Raw genomic sequence first — 20,919 nt, forward strand, 5'->3', positions numbered from 1 at the left:
GAGAAATTAGTGATGTAAACGACAAAATTGTGTTAAAAAAAGAGTAAGAATTGATTTGTTTCAATTTCAATGAGATTTGGTTCCGCAGTAGCCATAGGATCCAGCATTGATATGCTGCGGTCAAAATTCTAATTGGACAACTTCGATTTTTCAGCTCAATAAGTTTTATGAAAGATACATATATATTTTTAATAATTTATGTATTTACATATACCTATTTTCATTATCTTCATAATATTTTTCGGAATAAAACCTCAAAGATCTCTGATTGGAGCTTTGATCGTGGCAAATCAAAAGTGTATCGTATGCCTACTGCGGAACCCAATCTCAGCGAAATCGCAGCACTGTATTTTCATACATTTTTTTTTTGAAAAATCATCTTTTGCGCTTGTGATTTTGCGCAACAAAAATTTCGAGGTGAAGTGTACGTTACAAATTTTTTTTGCAGGATATTTTACCTAAAAACTTTGTCTTCGCGAAGACAGTGGCATCAATAACAAATTTGCACTAACAAAATTAAGTAAAAATTGAGCGTTTCGATTTTGAAAATATTTGAGTGCCAAGTAGGCATATGACGTACCTACGTCGGTACTAAATATTTTCCAAATCGTACCGATTTGAGTTTTTTCGCAATTTAGTCGGGTTAAATTCCGTAGTTTTATTGTAGTATAGTTGTAAAAACGGGATAAAATGAGCCTCTCTAAATACCTTAGTGACAGATCTCGATATCTATTACCTCGGTAGCAGTTTTTTGCATAATATGCTTGAAATCTTCTTTAATGACGTTTTTATTGTATAACCGCTCAAAGTCTAAGAAATTACTTTTGAATCATGAGTTCTGTATACAAATTGCAGTTGCAACTGATAAATCAGCTGCATTTACAATTACGTATCTATACTTAGAACTGATAAAATGATGATCACGTTGGTCCGCAGTGCCTTTTTAATCGCCCTGTACAATATAAAATTGCTGATAATCTTAGGTAATCAAGTTCCTTGGATAACTATATAAAAAAATTGCGCTGTAAAAGTTATCTTTAATAAGTAAAGTCAATTCAGCTACTCCCGAGATCCTGAATCATGATATACTGAAAAAAAATCTATTTGTTTTACGACATTTTATTACCCAAACAAGCTATTAGGAAGTAAAATTAATATGACGCACTGGCACGCAATAACGTATAATTTGCTATGAATTCATAATTAAATTTGAAAATCAGGAAAGTAAAATTCTCATATACCAATTATCTACATAAAGTTCAGCGGTCAACCCTGTACGTTTCTTAAAAGACATATCTAAGTATAGGGTGTCCCAGCAACAACCGCAAGAAATTAAGTGAATAATGTACTTTCCCATTTGAAATGAAACTCGGTAACTTTATTAAATTCAGAGTAACAAATATAATTTTCTCTGTGTCACGTATGTATCTTGAAAACTTGATGAATTTATTAAATCTTCGGTTTTACATACAGCATGAACATAACGAAATATTAGAAAATGTCCAAAAAATGGATCGTTGTTTCATTTTCAAAACGAAAACAAGTAACTCAAGTTCAAAGGAGCATACGACATTAATTATTATTCTTCGAAAGTTCCTGAACTACTAAATTCTGCATTGTATTGAAATATCCATTCGTTTAAATCGTGAATTTTGTTTGCATTTTTTAACGATCTATAAAATAAGTTAGATTGTGTTTCATGAGTTTACTTCGGCGACAAAAAGTGGGAAATTTTGTTGATTTTGATTATTTGGTGTGTGTCCCCCCCTCCTGTGGTTTTCCTAAAGAATTTGCTTTAATTACATAAAAAGTTTTTAATTTTCCGCAGACACCATGATTCCCAAAGAAATGGAATTAGTGAAGGAGGACGTCGTTATTTCCGGAGTTGGAGGATATTTCCCACAGTCCCTAAACATTGAAGCATTCCAAAATAATCTCCTGGAGAACAAGAACTTAGTAGGAACTCGATGGAAACAAGGTAAAAAATAATAAAAATTAAACCGCGAGGTAGCTATAAGGGATTCCCTAGGTGAGAGGGGAGTAAGCAACAAAGTAGGAACAGTCCCTAGCGAGTATTTCGATAACTCCTACTTCGGCATTCACCGTCAACAATGCACCTTCATGGACCCAATGCAGCGTTTGATCCTCGAAAGAACCTTTGAGGCCCTTATTGATGCTGGTACTATTGTTCCTCAATCACACATTCCTCAGTGACTAACATACAATTGCAGGAGTAAATCCAACTGAGGTCAAGGGGCGCAGAATTGGGGTCTTCATGGGGTCCTCCATTGGTGAGAACGATAATTTGTTTCTTGAATCGATCATCTCGGGTTTCGGTGTAACCGGTCACTCGAGAGCTATGATGCCCAACCGAGTGTCCTATTGGTTGAACTTGAAAGGTACTTTCGTTAATTTTTAATTAATGTCCAATGTTGAAGAGGCTCTGCTTAGGCCCCAGCGTCGCCTACGATGCCAACTGGGTGAGTGGACTCGAAGTGATTCGTTTAGGATATGAGGCCATCAAAACCGGGCAATGCGAATCTGTAATCGTTGGAACTTCAAATTTGGCCCTAAACGCAGAGTTCCAGTGGTTATACGCCGATATGGGAGTGCTATCTCCTGATGGAACAACCAAGGCATTTGATGTCGATGGTACGAATTCGCTTTAACTCTCGTTCAAATCACAAGATAGTCCCTTTGCTTACCAGCTAATGGATATACTAGATCAGACGGAGTGGTGGTACTTTACCTGCAAAAAGCCTCAGAAGCAAGAAGATCATACGCGAGTATAGTGAATATCGCGACAATGTTCGATGGCAACCATGAGGGCAACATCCAAAATTTATCTGTCCCAAATATGGTTGAATTTATGAATAAATTTTACGAAGGTGCGCCTGTTAAGCCTGAGGATGTTGAGTTTGTTGAAGCTTATGGATGCGGTCATAAAGTATGTCCTCTTAGTCGATAATAAAAAATAAAAGTCTGTTTTATATCTTTTTACACATAGCCTTTTGATGAAAAAGAACTGGACGCTCTGGACCAAGTATACTGCAAGAACAGGAAAAATCCCTTATTGATAGGCTCAGTGAAGACCAACACTGGTCACAGCGAAGCTACTTCTGCCATGTTTTCTGTGGCCAAAGTTCTTATAGCAATGGAGCAGGGCATCATTCCTGCCACTATCCAATACGAGAAGCCCAATCCAAAAATCCCAGCGCTGGTCAATGGTCGCTTGGAAGTGGTCACCAAAAACAAGTAAAACCTTCATATCGCGCTCAAAGTGTGGGTTCCCTACGTACGAACATTTAAGGGAATGGAATCCTACTTATGCTGCCGTAAATGGTTTGGGACTGGACACCTACTACGGACATTTATTGCTCAAAGCTAATCCCAAGTTGAAGCCACATGTAACATTCGATATTCCCAAGCTTCTGGTAGCCTCTACGAGGACTGAGGATGGAATCAGTGACATCATTAAGCAGGTAATCTCTGCAAGCCACTTTTAACACGGAAGTATCATGGATATTTTTAGTACAAAGACAAAAGCGATGATCTGGAATTCGTCCAACTCACCCAAGACCTCTTTGCCAAGCCGATTTTAGGCCACCTTTATAGGGGGTATACTTTACTAGGAGCTGAGGAGCAGAAACAAGAAACCGAGGTAATCAGCTTCAGCTATTAATTGACGCGAGGAATTACAATCTGGGATTGATTTTAGTATCATCAAGGCACAAAACGTCCCATTTGGTTTGTTTACTCTGGCATGGGCTCCCAGTGGAATGCAATGCTGGGGGACTTGCAGAAAATTCCAGTGTTTGCTGCCTCGATTGAGAAATCGCGGAAAATTTTGGAAGCTAAAGGGGTTGATTTGTTACATATCATTTCCAGCAATGATAAGACCATCTTTGATAACATCCTGAATTGTTTCGTGGGAATCGCCGCTATGCAGGTAAGCTCTAGCGTCACCGCCTTCCTAGGGGTCGCGTTCAGATCATGACAAATTCGAAATTACAGAATCTTTGAATGCAGACTGGTTTGGATTCCTGTTGGAGATACTCGATAATGTGAACTAAGGAAAGGTTAAATAATAAAAAAAAAATATATATATATATATAATAAATATATATAAAAAATACATATACACAACAAAATATGGAAATATTCTAACACCAATAAGCATTTTTATAATTAGAAAACAAATTTAGTATATTTAAAATTTTTCTATTATCATTAACTTTGTTGTGTGTCCCAGAGGGCTGTTTACGTAATCCAGACTACACATGGTTTACGTTATCGCGCGCTTGGCTTGATTTTATTGTACGGATTTTGTATTTACGTTAACGCAATAATTTCATTACGGCTTGTTTACGCTATTGAATATCTACCCTAACTTCAAAATTAACCAGACTACTCACATCGACCTGAATTACTTCCCCAAATGTCTCAGAACGACGCACCCTAACCACTATCCTTTGCCCTTAAATATTCCCGGCAAACGTTCAAAATGAACAATTTCCAGATCGCCCTTACGGATGTCCTCAGATCCATCGGCCTGGTTCCTGATGGTCTAATTGGACACTCAGTGGGAGAACTAGGATGCGCATATGCTGATGGGTGCATGACTCATGAGCAAATGATCTTGAGCTCCTACTCTAGAGGCAAAGCTTCTTTGGAAGCTGTGCTGATACCTGGAATGATGGCAGCCATAGGTAAGAATAATTCCACGTTTCTCATTGCAAGGTTCACGTTAAAAATATCAGGTGTGGGCTACAACGCCATTAAGAATAAATTACCTCCATCAATCGCTGTGGCTTGCCACAATGGTCCGGACAGTGCAACCCTCTCCGGCCCTCGCGAAGACATGGAGAAATTCGTGGCGGAACTGCAAGCCCAAGGAGTTTTTGCTCGTTTAGTTAATGTAGCAAACATAGCTTACCACAGTCAATACATTAAGCCTGCAGCTCCCTTATTGCTGAAATACCTCAAGGAAGTGCTGCCGAAACCAATCCAGAGGTCGTCCAAATGGATATCCACATCCAATCTTGAAGATAAATGGAATAGCGACCTAGCTAAGCATTCTTCAGCGGAATACCATACCAACAACCTCTTGAGCTCTGTGTATTTTGAGGAAGGCCTCAAACATATCCCTAAAGACGCGATTTTAGTTGAAATCGCTCCTCATGGCTTACTGCAGGCAATTCTGAAGAGGTCCTTGAAGACCGGCTGCATCAATATTCCTCTGACTCATAGAGGGTGCAAAAGCGGGGTTGAATTCTTGCTCACTGCTATGGGAAAGTATGTTTCGGTAGTTGTAGAGTGAAATGGATTGGTTGTCGTTAAAATTCCAGGATGTATCTGGCCGGGACGGACATTTCGATAGCTAACATATACCCAAAGCTGGAATACCCGGTGGGACGTGGTACTCGTTCTTTGGCCCCATTGGTGCACTGGAACCACAGCGAGGCTTGGAGGACAGGCTTGGAGGAGAAGCTTCATTCACTGTTCAGCATAACTGATATGCAAGTGTCCCTCAATAGTGAGGAGTTTAGGGAGTATGTAGGTCATCAGTTAGATGACAATGTTGTTTTACCAGTCAGTTTCTATTTGGTAAGTCTGCAAAAACCTTTGGGCGTCATTATGGTGATAAATACTTAACCACAGAACCTTGTCTATCAATTAATCGCGAACATCACTACCGAGCGAAAGGAGATCGTTTTCGAAAATGTGCACTTCAGGAAGGCGCTGATTATTCCCAAAATAGGTAAAAACATAGCATCCCCACCTTAAAAAATAGAAGAGCTAACGCAAGTTCCAAACATACAGGGTCCGTGCCGCTGCACGGAATGGTGCAAAGAGGATCGGGAGAATTCGAAATTTCATCAGGGAAAGAGATAATTGCAACTGGAAGAATGATATTCCCTCAACCTACTGATCAATTTATGTTGAAGCCAAGCGCAGTTGATGATGTAGATGATGGCGTGGAGCTTTCTGGAAGTGATATCTACAATGAATTCCAACATCGAGGCCACAAATACTCAGGGGTGTACAAGGCGATCAAAAGTCTGACATTGACCGAAAACGGATCCAAAGGTGTTGTCCAATGGAATAATCGATGGACCACGCTCCTGGACGCAATGATCCAGCAGAAGCTATTACAAGTAAGGAGATGCATATTATACAGGGTGTCTGCGCGTAACGTTGAAATGTTTGAAAGGGTGGTTCTAGAGATTAAAATAACAAAAAAAAGTTACCATAAACATACTTCAAAAATGACTTCTTAAAGGGACTAGAACCCCTCACCGGGGGATGAGTGAGGATGTTTTTTTTGCAATATTTTCTTAGACACTAGAGGACTGCGTAGCCGCGTATTGTTTTCCGATTAATCTCAATTTTAACTTACGGACAGATGTGCGAGTACGATGACCAGTCAAGAGATATGTCCCTTTCTGAGAACCGCTTCCATTTGATAGAGGCTTCATTGTGGCATGTGGAAAAATGTGTTGTGAGGCTCGTACGGAATTAGTCTTCGTCCAAAATGGAACTCTGAATGCGTACGGGTAACTTAACAGGGGTTTTAGAAGACCACGTTGCACGGTTCATGGTTATTTTTGGAGAGTTCGCAACCTTTATGCATGATAATGTATGGCCTCACACTGGTCGCATGGTTACCACTTTTCTTGACGAGGTTCAAATCACGCAACTTGTCTGGCCTGCCCGCAGTCCGGATTTGAATCCCACAGAGCGCATTTGGGATGAGATAAAGACACGTTTAGGGAGACATGTGTCGGATTCTGAAAAATCCAGAGGGGCTCGTGGAATGCTGGTGTAAGAATGGGACAATTCTGCGCAGAATGTGATTTAAAACCCGATTCAAAACATGTCCCTTCATCTATGAACTGTTAATGCTGCTTGAAGATGAAATACTCGGTACTAAAGTCCACAAAAACTTTCACGCCCGGGTTAAATTCCTGTTCTTTAATTTCATTATTTTTAATGCATTTTGCAGCAAGAACAAAAAATTATTTTCATTCCAGCAATTACGACTGAATCACCGCTTAAGGTTATTAAACATGTTTCAGCTGAAAAAAATGTTAATAAACTATAATTTATTAAATTAAATGGAAATTACGAGGTGACCTTAAGTTTGTGCTCGGGAGTGTAATTGTAGATTTCAGTCCGTGGCGTCACATACAGAGGGTTCCTATGTGAATGTCGTCCTAATTTTTCTGTGACATTTCTTATTTTCTAAAAGGAAATCACGGAGTTTTAAATATATTTAAGCAAAGGAGGTCCTTTTATGTCATCTTGGTCGGATAGGCCGTTTTCCAGAAAAATAAATTTTTACAAAGTGATGCACGATTACATGGACATCGAAATCTACGAAGAAAAGATATAGAGGATGCATTGAGATGAAGGCAAGTCATTTTCAACAAATCCTTAGTCTTGTCGGATAATAAAAAAATATTTTTATTACAAGGATAGTAGTATGTTTATTAAGATGAATTTCCATGTCTATGTAATCGTGTATCTGTTCATAAAAACCCATTTTTCTACAAAACGGTCTGTAGTAACGAGATGATTAACGAGAAGCTTTTTTACTTAAAAATATTTGCGATTAAGTAATTCGATTTCAAAAATTAGAAAATGCGACACAAAAAAAGTTCGAGACACGTTTATGTAGGAGATCCCTGTACGCGACGCCCCTGAATAAAATCTGTAAGTATTAGCCCAAAAAAAGTTTTGTTATTCCAACTCATTAGAGTAGAATTTCATAATTTTAATATAAACTGTTTCGAAAATATAACAAAGCAGCCATCTTCAGTGTGCCCTTCTTAAGAGGTTCTAACCCCTTCAGAAGCAATTTTTGGGGTATGTTTATCAGAACATTTTTATTATTTTAACCTCTAGAATCACCTTCCCACCATATTTCGACGTTGTTTTCGGACGCTTTGTATTGTCGAAATTAGTTCCTAACATAAGATGTGCAATAGGCTGGAGAATGTGATCAAGACATATTCATGGCAAAAACCATCCAGAAAATATGTGTGGACGTAAAGCAATTCCCTAAGGAAAAAGCTGACGTAAAAGTGGACTACAAGTACGCCACCAAGATGATTTTCACAGAGGGTTTGCAAATAATGAATGTTGACGCTGTACCCTTTGATCGCGAACCGAAGAAAGTCTTCATCGACTCTCTAGATTATGTCCCCTTGAATAACAAGGAGTATTCAGTAAGTTCGTAGTGCATCATAAATATATCATCAAAAGATTTTTCATACAGCAAATGGAGATGGGTATCTGCGTGGCTCTGCAGTTGGTGCTGACCAACTTCTCTGACCAGTACGTTAATAACGTTACGGTCACCGAAGTTGCCAGCGACAGACCGTTGCTAGAACACATTACTTCAGCACTGGGCCAATACACAAGACTGACCGTAAGTGCTTTAAATAATAACGTATTAAATTTTAGGTACCTCCAATATAAATAATAATAGCCTCCTCCAAAAGACCACTGAAATGAGGGGTTTAAAGGGGTTTACGGCCTATTAGATCACGTCTTCTTTTACTGGTAGTAAGGTCTCTAGGTGCTGCGTAGGGAACCGAAAGTCCCGTAAAAGTTCCTTAAAAATTGAAGGAAATATTTTTCACGAAAATGCTAGAACGTGTCAAGTAACGTTTTTAGTTACGTATTTTTTGACGTACACAGGGTTACTCATGTAGTGCATAAATGTACTTTTTCATTTTTTTATGCAACCCTATATGTAACGTTTTTGAGTTATTTGATAAGTGTTGAAGATATTTCATAAAACATATCCATGTCTAAATTTGACTGGTTTCGAAAAAATATACAAAAAATAGAAATAATAATAGCACTTTTAATACTTTAAAAAATAATAATATAAATTGCTATAATCTAATGTATTGAATGGTCGAACTCCGCCACGTTGACTTCCTAACAGTGAGCAAGCTGTAACTCGAATTCCTCAAAACTTTTCTTATTTTTTGAGGAGATATGTATTGAGCTTTTTGAGTAGCTCTATTTTTTAATTCTTTTATACTGTTGCGCTTATTTAAATACACCTTATATTTCAGATAATCCCATAAAAAAAAGTCCATAGGGGTGAGGTCAGATGATTTAGCAGGCCACCTCTAATGGCCGTATTGCGCAAATATTTAAATAACTGTCGAATTTAGACTCGGTCATGTTAAATTAAATATGTTCAGAATTTCTCAAAGAACTCAAACACGTTATAATACATATGAAATTTCATCAGGAAAAAATGAAAATGTCGATTTATCTGCTACATGAGTGACCTTGTGTATGGGATGTTCGGATTTGGAGTGTTTTGACAGGGAAATTCCATTTCCCGGCTAGATATGGAAAAATTAGCATACATAAAATAGCATTTTCCTGTCAACATACTTCAAATATGAACACCCTGTACATGTCTGTTACACCAGGAAATGCGTAACTGAAAATAATATTTGCAGTGTTGCAACATTTTCATGAAAAATATTTCCTTTCATTTTCAACGAATTTATGTGAGATTTTTGGTCCTCTATGTATGTAAGCATTTTGATTGGCTGCATGATAAAAATAAATATTCACAGTACAAAAATCTTCACTGCTTATAGGCGAACGTCACGACAGCCGAAGACCCCAAGCAGGTGACGGTGCACAAAACTCATCCATTCTTAATAATCCATAATGGTCCTATTAACGACAAACTTGCCAAGATAGTCTCTACGAGTGATGCCTTCTTAATAGTAAAGACTGACAAAAATATTTTGTCTAACTCAACCATAGTTGAAGTGTCCGATTTCCTGGTGAATGGTCAAAAATATTCAATTCTGAGGAAGGTAAGTGCCTACTTTAGGTGCTTTGAAAAATAGTAATTTGCGATTTGCTTAAGGCAAATAACGGCGACGTGATTGTGGTCCAAGCAAAGGGAGACGTCCTGAGCGTTAAAGACCTGAAGCGACCTTCTCTGCCATGGGTGGCAGAACTTACCAACGCTCTTGATGTAGCTTCGACCACCCACAAACGCGTCTACCTGACCTCCTCTCTAATACCTTCAGAAGGATTCGTGCAGTTTGTGAAACAACTTAAGGCACAACCCAATATGGACGCAGTCCGAGTTTTCTTCAATTTAGACAAACGGTCCAATGTGGACTTAGTCCAGTTATACAGAAAAGATTTGGTTTTGAGTATCCTGAAGGGAGGGGTGGTGAACGCATACCTTCAGATAGCGGTGAAGTTCAAAGAGAACATTACGTTGGACGGATTTACTAACAACGTGGTTGAAGATAAAACTATTCAGTATCTTGGAGTGAATTTGCGAGATGAGACTATTAATCCAGCTACTGAGAAACCTCAGGAACTAGGTGAGTGCAACTTTTGGCCTTCGAAAGTTGCACATAACGTCATTTATACGTAGGTTTGTTGGATTACTCTGGCACGTCAAGAAACCAAAAAATTATGGGCCTGGCGACTTTGAACAAGACTAGTTCCTCTCTAAACCTGGACCCCATTTTGCAGTGGCCTATTCCAGAGGCTTGGAGCTTGGAAGATGGCGCTACTGTCCCCTACGCTTATGCTGCGGTAATTAGAAATGCAAAATACTGGGTGATATTTTTAAAGACTCTCCACAAAAAAAAATTAAAAATTATTGCAGTAGAATGAAATGTCGAAAACATGCAAATCTTCACTTATCGGGGGCCACCTTTTGACGCACAAGTGAATGTATTACCGCTCATCCCCATGTACCCCAACTCAAAGAAAAATTGAACGGGAACACCCTTCCTGTGGTACATCAATGGATAGCTAAAATCTTTTCGACAAACAATTCTGTAAGCACTTCTGCTTGTTAAATGTGTTTTTTTAAAGTCACCTTTTAAAGCTGCTGTGTTTTACCATTGTCTCATCGTCTATTACTGTTTGGAGCAGAACGGTGCTCAATTTGAACATTTGTCCAAATAATTAGTAAAACTTCACTACTTGAATCTTACGTTAAAATTTTCAATTCCGGATGCTCACATCAAATGAAATAATTTGGCAAACTTTAAAGGCCGATTTAAAATAAACACTTTCAAAAAGCAGAAATGCAGACAGAATTGCTTTCGGGGAGATTCTAGCCATTCATTGATGTGTCACAGCAGAGGTGTCCCCATTTAATTTTAATTGGGGGGTGCGTGGGGGTGAGAAGATTGGTAGTACCACATTCATTTATGGGTCAAAAAGTGTCGCCCAAAAAATTAAGACTTATGTATTTTTGTAAATTTTTGATACTACATCGATTTTGAAATTTTTTGGTGGACAGTTTTTAAAAGTCACCATGTACATTAGACCATGCGAAATGTAACTTTATTTTAGGCTTATTACGCATTATGCGTAAAAGGGAATATTAAATCTGGAAACACAGTGCTTATCCACGCTGGATGCTCTCCTATAGGTCAGGCTGCTATATCTATAGCAAACTCTTATGGATGTACCATCTACGTCACTGTCTCGACGGACAAGCAGAGGGACTATATCAAGAACCGGTTTAAAATGGTTTGCCATTGCTTCTTTGGTCTCTACTAGATATTCTCACTAGGGTATTTCAGATAAAAGACAGTCAAATCTTGAGTTCTGAAAACTCCAACTTCGAACCATTCTTCTTGATGGCCACAAAAGGTAAAGGGGCTGACGTTATCCTCAATACTCTTTCGGGGTCTCTGCTACAGTCCTCTTTGGGTTGCATTGGCGATTTCGGTCGGTTCCTTCATATCGGTAGGTAAACTACTATGAGGAGGTTCGAATGTTCATTGCGCTGGTTTGCAGGGAAATATGATTTGGAAGAAAACAGTACGATAGGAATGTATTGTTTCTTAAGAACCGTCTCTTTCTTCGTCATAAACCTTGATATAATTACCGAATCTGATGATGTGAAGGAAGAAATTAGGCAGTTGGTGGAAGATGGGCTTTTTAAGAAAAAATGCGTCTCGCCTATCTGGAGGATAGTGTACAATCATCAAGATGTTGCAGAAATATTAAGGTAAATTCTTCGTTGGCATTGTTGAGAAATATTAAAAAAAGGACGATTGTAGGAATATTAAGAAGGCCAGTAATATCGGGAAAGCTCTGCTTAAACTTGAAACTAACGCGCGACTTAACACTTTGAATATGAAGCGGACCAATCAGTTCGTGTGTGATCCAAAGGGCTCTTATCTAGTATATGGTAAGTATAGAGAGCTTATTTTACGCTATGTGATGTTTTTCCTTGCATTCAAAATCATTCAAGTTTACCTTATGAATTTTAACAGATTCGTATCTAAACATAAACGGAAAAAATGTAAGTTAACAATTTGTTGTACTCATCAAACGTGGAATAAAAAATCAACGATATCACACGAACAAAATAATCTTAAGGTTTTGGCAGCTTGTTTTTTGATCACCCTGTATTTTCCTGCTCTTTGTGGAGACTGCGCAGAACATTTTTCATACATAACTCGGCAATTTCTTGGGCTCATACAGATGTCAAGGTTAAGTCCAAGAGTGGCTTACATTGACTGAAACGAAAAATGAGCATAATGGCGGGATAGAGTATTCGATCACAGACCAAAAGTGTCAGTAGATTTTTTATTGCTCATCAGCTGGTTGGTTTGGCAATCCTTTGAATTAGACGTTTTGAGTCTTAAAATACAAAAAAAATCAATTGCCATTTATTTTAAAAAACGTTATTCTCCTGTATACTAAAAACTGTACTTTTGACATTCTCTCTGTGGGCCACGAAATATATTCACGTACACGTTTATAAAGCCATTTGGTCTTGAAATGGGGTTTATTACAAACTATTCTACCACAAAACACTGAACTTCACCATAAGCATATTGCGCAACAGCTGCATGGAGCCCGGTAATTCCCAGACGTTGTTGATAAGGGGTCCCCTTTATTCTTCCCTCCTTCAGGTTTTACTGTTTTGGTTAAGTTGGTTTTAGCATCGCACCAACAATATTTGAACACCCGGTACTTGCTCAGAGAAATCGTTTTAAAATATTGACATAATTTATATAGCAATTTTTGGATGAAGCGTTCTTGGTTAAAATTTTTCGTCGTGACTCGAAATCTAGTTGAATGAGGCAACAGCAGGGAGAAGTAATGACCATACAACGAAGAGACACTCATTTAAATGGAAATAGCTCTTCATTTATTATTGCCTGGAAAACAAAGATATATTCAATTTTCTTTTTTTCCTGGGTGTTTGACGCTCTAAGAAAGGAAACTACTAACAAACCGAGTTAATAGTGGAAATACACAGGCGCGCCAAAGAAGCTTTGACTAAATTCTTCGTCCTTAAACGCTCCCCAGTTCAATACGTTTCTCTGTGAGGCGCCTTTTATCAACTTTACTTAAGAATTTGCATTAATTTAAATCCCTCTTGAGCTAATTCGTTCTTACACAACGCAAATATATTTCGATCAATTTTATGATATTAAATTCCAAAGAACTTACTGCAAAAATTTTCAATGTAGTTTCCTTGAAATACTTCAAGCATAAGATACTTTCAGCGGTTTTTAATAATTTTTATACTCGTTTCATTCAGGAGGTACCGCGGATCAATGGATCGACGTCATCGAGTGGCTAATCTTAAGAGGTGCCTGCAAAATCGTGATCTCTTCAGAGTCCAAACCTCAACAAAACCACATCAACCGTCGCTTGTTGCTACTGCAAACTTACTACCCATGCGAAATCATTTTCACCCCTAACAAGGCCCATACCAAAGAAGGAGCTTCGGAACTAATATCCGATGTACAATTTTTGGGGCCCGTACACGCCGTTTTCTGTCTTGGTCAGTCGAAGAACTCAAAAACTAGCGACATCAAGTCCGTTCAGTATTTGGAGGCTGCTCTTAGGGCATCTGTCCCTAAAGCATTATTCATAAACTTCATCGGGGCTGCCGCTGGGACTTGCCAATTGAGAGCAGATGCTGGATATACTACCTATAATATTGAAAGGCCAGATGATTTGGAGTTTGGAGATGTTTTAGCCGGGTTGGACACGATTTTGTCCTATAGGGTGAATAACGTCTTCGTCAACAATGACAGGGTGAGCGACCACAAGCAGGAGAACTCGCAGGCGTTGCTTAAAAGTAAGTAAAATTTTCTTTCATTTATGGAAATGCCAAAAACTTTCACGACAATGCAGCTATCATATTTCCAGCCGACTTCATCCATTGCATTATTTATTTTCCCTGTGAAAACACGATATATTGTTCTTGCCCTCAGCACCCTTCAAATCCAATTACGCGATATGAAGGGTAATAAAAATAACAATCCGGGGATCGGGAAATTACACCAAGATTGTTTAATTTTATTTTCCTCTCTTTTTACAAGAATTGTACCAAATGCTGCCTAAATCTCTCGACGAGTTGAGCGAGCAGGTCGAAGAGGCACCAGAAGAGCCAGAACTGATCCAACTGATCACGGAAGGTCCTCAGGAAATACGGGAGTTGATTCCACTTTTCATAATTCCGGGATTGAGCACCGAAAAAGAAATAGAGGAACTGGCAAAACATTTACTGCTTCCAACTTTCTGTGCAGTACTGCCTCGCAAGCCGTTCACTTTAAAGGAGTTGGCTAAGAAATATGTTGAGGTACGTACCTTATCTACGACGATGGTCCTCGAAGTACCTCGCCTAATATATAAAAAAAAGGTGAAATGTTGCATTAGTTCTCAACGTAGCTTCCTATGAGATTGCCACGCTTTTCCCAGCAATGTTCTGTACCCTGTTCATAGTAGGAAGGTTCGAATGTTTCACAATAGGTATCAACCTCGGACTCCACCTTTTCATTACTGGCATATCTCGTTCCACCGAGTCATTTTTTCGAGGTTGGAAATGGAAAATAATCTGAAGGGACTAAATCTGGCAAATAGAGTGAGTGAGGAAAAAATTCGAAACCAAGTCGATTGATTTTGCCCGTCGCCATGATAGAAGTGGAAACATGTGCTATATCGTAATGGAACAAGACTGTCTTTTCCGGTAAATGCTGCGATAATTTTACATAATTTTCTCCGTTTATTGATTTTCCTTTAGGGAAGTAGTCAACAAAAATTATCCCAAAAAGCTGATGACATCACTGTTCCTCAGATGAAACGGTTTTCGCCTATTTTAGAGCCGATTCTCCCCTTTGAATTCATTCTTTTAGCTGCTCTTTCGTCTCTGATGTGAAACGATGGAGCCATGTTTCATCCATGGTTATAAATCGACACAAAAACTCGGTTTTATTGCTGCGACACGTTTCCAAACACTTCTTTGGAACATCTTCACGGCGCTGTTTTCGTGCGATTCTGAATAATCGTGTCAGCCATCTTCTGCACAACTTTCTCATATCCGGTTCGTTCAGTTAAAATGGCAGTAGTTTTTGAAATTCCCATTTTTTAGTACAACTTTGTGGATTTTCACCACGATTTCTGGAGTGGTCAGATCTGGAGTGTCACGGGGTCGACCGGTGCGGACTTCGTGTTTGCAACAGGTACGACCACGTTTGAACTCCACATATTTTACAGTAGTTAACGAAGGAACAGATTCCCCCAGAGTAGAATCCAACTGCGCTTTGATGTTGGATGGACAAAGATCTTTTAAATGAAAACATTGAATGACGTATCCATGACCAATTTTTTCCATGTTTACCAATTCGCCGAAAACGTTCACTAAAAACGGTTCCAAGCAAATAAAAATCGTACGTACAATCGACGTAACATCCTCAAACTTTACACAGACTTTTTAAAGTTGAGTCTTTGTAACATTAGTAAATTTCTAACAGATAAATCGCCATGTATATATCAGGTCTGGCACTTCTAAGACTATCGTATCTAGTAGATGGGTGGACCTAAAATTCCGTTAGTGCCAAGCAGACTTTTGCGCCGAATGAATTTTGAGCTTCAAATAAAATTTACGATCGTGTGCTTTAACTGACTGACTTCTAGGAAGAAACCAATCGCATAACGCAAATTCCTGCTCTAATTTTATAGAGGTATAACTTGAAAACTCAAAACCATTTTTAAGAGCGATTTCCGTTCAACTCTAGCAAAAACGTTTCGCACAAGCCAATATTTCGCAAATTTTCCACTCGAATATTTCGACATTTTTTTTTTTAGAAAATTTCTATATTTTTTAAAAGATCGATTACTCATACAATGAAACGAATAATCGCTCACGATGTGCACGCGATTTATTTTCATTTTGTCGTTTCGAAATGCTGCAGCTGATCCGAAATGTCTGGAGCGAGGGGCCGTTTAACATTGCCGGAATGTCCTGGAGTGGAGTGCTGGCAACTGAAATCGCCCGAATCCTGGAAAAAGAATACAACTCCAAGGTTTACTTGTATTTAATCGATGCTGCTCCGGCGACTTTGCAATCTGCAATCCAGCTGTTTGGAATGGGAGCAGAATTCGATGTTAATCTGATTGCCAAAGTTTTAAACATCAGCGACACACAGGTATAGAGCTAAATCCCTAAAATTCCCTTTCATAATTTACTTTATCTCTGAACGCTAAGGTCCTAAAAAAGTTGCAATCTGCGCCAACTTGGGAGGAAAAAATTGACTACGTTATAAACTCCTATGAAGATAAGGAACTGTTGAGAGATGGTCTGCAGCTCCTAAGGGACAGGTTCCAGGATGTTTTGACCTACAAAACTGATGGAAGCTTGATTAATGGTCTCGGTCACCTGATCAGGCCGAACGATTGCAGCCAGTATGACAACTGTGAATTAACTTTGGTATTTCAAGTAAAGCCGATTTTTCACTTTAAATATTGACCGCATTTCTTTCAGTACTTGAAGCAAATACCGCAAGTTCACTTGGTGAATGGAGACCATTTGACCATCATCAGCAGTGAAAATACTGCGAACTACATTAACGAGACGTTCCAATTGACTTAGTTTCATTGTTTCAAAATAAATATTGATGCCTTGTTTAATGCGTTTTATTTCTATGTCAATGTTGCGTAAGTGACCATTTAAAATCAAAATAGTGTGGGTCCTCTCGTTCCTTATCGGGAAATCTTGCTTAAACTACACCATTCATCTCTAATAGATATACGTATGCACCTTTAAATGGAGTGCGAATCTGAAGGACTAGTTTAGATTGAGATTCCAGACACGTATTTTATTTTAAGGACAATAATAATGGATCGATTAATATGTCGCGGGTTAATGATTTTTATTATTCTTATCCAACAGGAAACAGAAAAATATCAAATTCTCCTAACAAGATATCGAATGGGCAACATGCGAATTCAGCCCATATAAAGTATCCAGTCGTGACGATTTTCGCTAACACACTGAATCCCACACGTTACAAAAAACTATGTGTTTCTTAACCGGTTATATAAATAGGAATTACTTCCCCTCACAAGTGACGCTCTTCGGATGTCGTGGTTGAAATTTCCCCGTAGAGATCTGAGTGCCTTTTCAAGTTAGAGCGAGTATTTTCTACGGAGTTTACTATTTATTTACATTCCGAACGATGTTTTTGCCAAAAAAACGAATCGTTGGTGAATCCCTTCTTCAGTAATTCAACGTATTGAATCAACGTATTCAATGTTTGATATCAGTTGATATTTGTCTTCTATTTCTTAATTTTACAAACTTTAGAAATTCAAATGTGTATCTAAAGTTTCAGTCAGCTCCTCGAACTTAGAATTATATGCTTTTGCCTCTTTACAGAAATCTATAGTAATTTTAACTTATTCCTCTTTTTTCAGAAACTTATTTTCAGACTTCTTTACGTAAGTTCGACGATCTCTATCATCCTGAAACTTCAAGTATGCCTCAAAACTTTCTTCAAACATTTTCAGTATTCTGAACATGCCTAGTGCTCTCCCGTGCATCTCATTCCTTTAGTAACTTGAGCTAACTTGATATTACTTCTTTTCTTTTGAAGCTCAGTTTATACTGTTGTTTTCTTCAATTTCGTCTTTCAAAATTTTAAGTAACTTGGGAGAATCCGATATTAGCTAAGGGCCAAATTATCAATATTTTGTCAACACAACCTAGCCCGGAAATGTGTCACACTCCTGGTTACTAAGCAATCTGCATTGATCTTAAGTTAAAAGTTAACTCTTAATCCTCTTATTTTTAGCAAAATTTATTCTGTCATTTGCTAATAATGCTTTTAATATTATATACATTTTCTCTTCCCTAAAGCCAATTTAAAAATAATAACTTTATTAAATATCTGTACTTGCTTTCTAGAATTCTTAATATCTTGAACCAAATTGCCTTTCCCTCAGTGTCTTTGATTGATTAGGGTAATCCGAACTGATCTGATTTTAATTTCTACTTAGTACGACAAAAAGAATGTAAAAATATGAATGCAGCAAAGCAAATTTATATAAGTTTCAACTCACCTTATCTTCATTTTTTATTTTTTTTATTTTCTTCTGATTTCACCTAGAAATTCCTCCTTTCTGCTGTAACCATTATTGCGCATCTGCCGCTTGGCTTTCTCCAACATTTCTGTCTTTGACACAACATGCTCCTTACCCTTAAACTTGACCTACAGTTAAAACGAAGATTTTTTAACACATAAATGCGACACTTAAATCGCAGATTGAATTTTAAATGAACGTATAGAAAAGCCTTAAATACATTAGCTTGGTAAATAATTATAAACTATGGAGATGCCACATCAGTGATATTTAAGGCTGCATCCCCAGACAACCCAATTTGAGACACTTGATTATTATTAATTATATTTTATGCACATATAAACTTAATTGCTTTATTAAGTCATTAATTCGGACATACGATTGAGCCTTAAAAAGGATAAAGATTGAAAGCGAAATTGTATTTATAGAGCATTACAAATTCGACCCTCACCATTGGGATCTCGGAAACTAGAGGAGATACGAAAATGTTTAAATGGGAGTTGTTATTCTATAGAAATGTGATTGCTTCGAAATCGAATGAAAATATTATTTTGTTTAGAAATGTATTTTTTACAACAAAAATGGGCATTTATTTCAGTTCTGCCTTATTAATGGGGGCATATTTTGGTATATTGGTTTGGTTGTTTTGTAATACATCCTTATGATATGCCTATAACCATTAGGACTTTTTAGTCAATACTCATCACTGCTGAATTTCAGTACCGATTCCTCCAGAACTTTTGCTAAACAAAAATCGTCTCCCTCAAACGTCTTCAGAATGTCTCTGAGAAAAGGACAAACTCTTTTCGTATGTGCCAAAACAGTCAAAAGCGTTATAATATACAAACAGCACATTGCATGATCGTGCAACAATACTCGATTCCGAGTTAAAAAATAAACCTGATGTAATTTTATTTTAGAATATGACAAAGGGGGTATCGACACTTTCGATAAATTATGTGTTACGTATTGTGTACAGAGAGCAACACGAAAATGGCCAGTGGTAATCTTTTTATCTTATGACAAATATAATAACTGTAAACGCGTTGCTTATCTTCAAGCACGTAAATTCAAGTTATTTCAAGCACCAAAAGCACGCCAGCAGGCTATTTATCAGAGAAATGTGCGAAGCTTAGATTTCGCGTCGCGCACAGAAGCCCCAACTGGTATCTGGGGTGCGACTTGGTATGCAACGTTGTGACGTTGAACCTTCAACTTCAAGAAAATCCTGGATACGGCCTCAAAAAGAGGACGTCAGATCACCATGTTTCAAACGTTCGCAAAAAGCGCATTTGCGAAACCCATTCGGCAGATATGTGCCTGGACTGTTGCGAAACTTTTACAGCGGAATAAATTCAATATTATTCATCTGTTAGAACATAAACACATCGACAATACTAAAACCACATTTTTCATGCCTTTTTGGCATTTCTTTATGGAGTGATAGTGATCCCGCAAAGCAGAGAGCATACTATGCGCACCAAAGGTTAAAATGAAACTTGCCAACGCTCGGTAAAGTACATTTTTGCTCACAACTGTCTTAACGCATGATAAGGCCATGGAGCCTTAGGGAGAAGTTTGCGGCCCAAGTTCTTATACTCAGATGTCTCCCACTGTAGCCCTGCACAATCCTTAGAAGTTAAATCCATACTTCTGAAACTCCCTGTGTATCTCTGCCTTTGATATTCGAATTTTAAGTTCGCCCCCACACGCCCTTCAGACGTACGTGCTACCTAATTCGATACACACGCAAAGATCCAAACTACAAACTACAACATGGAAGCCTAGGGCAACAGCCTTACTTCTCTGCTCAAGCGGTACGAGCTTCTCTAAATCACGCACGAAGTATGTTCTCGATAGAGCACCACTAGAGGCGAAGAATCGTTGGATAATAGCGGCATGAAGGATGAGAATTTATAATCTCAGATTGAAAGGAAATATCTGGAAGGGACTTGAAAAGTTGATCTACGAGAGGACTAGATTCCACATCACGACCTGGAAATTCCTGCGGTCGGTTCTGTGAAACCAAAAATAAACGCTCTAACCCGAAAATAAAATGATGTCCCCCGAAATGGGCGCCAAATCCAAATTCAAAAATTGTCTCCTGAGCTGGCACTTAGTCAAACCGGGGGGACGGCCGAGAGACGATCAAGTTGGACGCGCTGATGCGCGGGGAGCTGCGCGATCTGCCCGACTGCGGCGCGAGTTTCCACTTTTCCATACAGTAGCAACAAAACTCGCGTAGTTTAGAGTGAAATTTCCGTGAAAATTAGTTTTCTTATTTGGATCTAATGCGGCCAACTCGGTGACGTAATCGGGAACTTTTTGTGGTAAGTAGGGCTTTTTCATCTAGCATCAAAGTACCTGAATCTTTACCGAGAAGTTATCGATGGGCCATCGCTAGTTTCCGACAATATCTGATGATACGCTGACGGAAAAACAATAAATAAGTTTTGAAGACGTGTTATAGTTGCCATAGTAAGGATCGAAAGCGGTTTTATTGCC

General features: G+C 38.3%; 2 protein-coding genes across 16 annotated transcripts in view; both read left to right on the plus strand.

Moving 5' to 3' along the window:
• The first annotated feature begins 1,707 nt into the window (after positions 1-1,707).
• Positions 1,708-16,962, plus strand: LOC136345502 (fatty acid synthase-like). 2 transcript variants are annotated; one of them, XM_066293858.1, is made up of 29 exons: positions 1,739-1,753; positions 1,829-1,978; positions 2,030-2,179; positions 2,232-2,399; positions 2,452-2,652; positions 2,709-2,947; positions 3,008-3,255; positions 3,311-3,482; positions 3,533-3,661; positions 3,719-3,949; positions 4,520-4,709; positions 4,761-5,295; positions 5,349-5,607; positions 5,662-5,761; positions 5,824-6,158; positions 7,992-8,231; positions 8,282-8,434; positions 9,636-9,860; positions 9,914-10,385; positions 10,439-10,602; positions 11,374-11,553; positions 11,607-11,772; positions 11,824-12,037; positions 12,090-12,220; positions 13,586-14,131; positions 14,376-14,635; positions 16,248-16,481; positions 16,541-16,762; positions 16,817-16,962. In XM_066293858.1, exons 2-29 carry the CDS (start codon positions 1,834-1,836, stop codon positions 16,922-16,924), a joined length of 6,417 nt encoding a protein of 2,138 aa, XP_066149955.1. In that variant the 5' UTR covers positions 1,739-1,753; positions 1,829-1,833; the 3' UTR covers positions 16,925-16,962. The 2 variants fall into 2 exon arrangements, with proteins under 2 accessions (XP_066149956.1, XP_066149955.1); XM_066293859.1 differs by having other exon boundaries at positions 1,708-1,978; positions 9,914-10,381; positions 10,435-10,602.
• Positions 16,963-20,547: 3,585 nt separating this feature from the next.
• pHCl-1 (pH-sensitive chloride channel 1) overlaps positions 20,548-20,919 on the plus strand; it is a 60,851-nt gene continuing 60,479 nt past the window's right edge. For all 14 annotated transcript variants that reach the window (XM_066293931.1, XM_066293933.1, XM_066293935.1 and 11 more), the window contains exon 1: positions 20,548-20,744. The gene's annotated coding sequence lies outside the window, so the exon portion shown is untranslated. The remainder of the gene's footprint in view (positions 20,745-20,919) is intronic.

This window comes from Euwallacea fornicatus, chromosome 20 (genome assembly GCF_040115645.1).
Source record: "Euwallacea fornicatus isolate EFF26 chromosome 20, ASM4011564v1, whole genome shotgun sequence".
Taxonomy (NCBI): Eukaryota; Metazoa; Arthropoda; class Insecta; order Coleoptera; family Curculionidae; genus Euwallacea; species Euwallacea fornicatus.

What these genes read in the sequence shown, in the direction of transcription:
- LOC136345502 (XM_066293859.1), top strand. Translation starts at nt 1,834, where the DNA reads ATGATTCCCAAAGAAATGGAATTAGTGAAGGAGGACGTCGTTATTTCC. An exon ending in TGAGGCCCTTATTGATGCTG is followed by an intron (nt 2,180 to 2,231) that starts GTACTATTGTTC and finishes ATACAATTGCAG; the next exon opens with GAGTAAATCCAACTGAGGTC. An exon ending in TGGCTAAGAAATATGTTGAG is followed by an intron (nt 14,636 to 16,247) that starts GTACGTACCTTA and finishes GAAATGCTGCAG; the next exon opens with CTGATCCGAAATGTCTGGAG.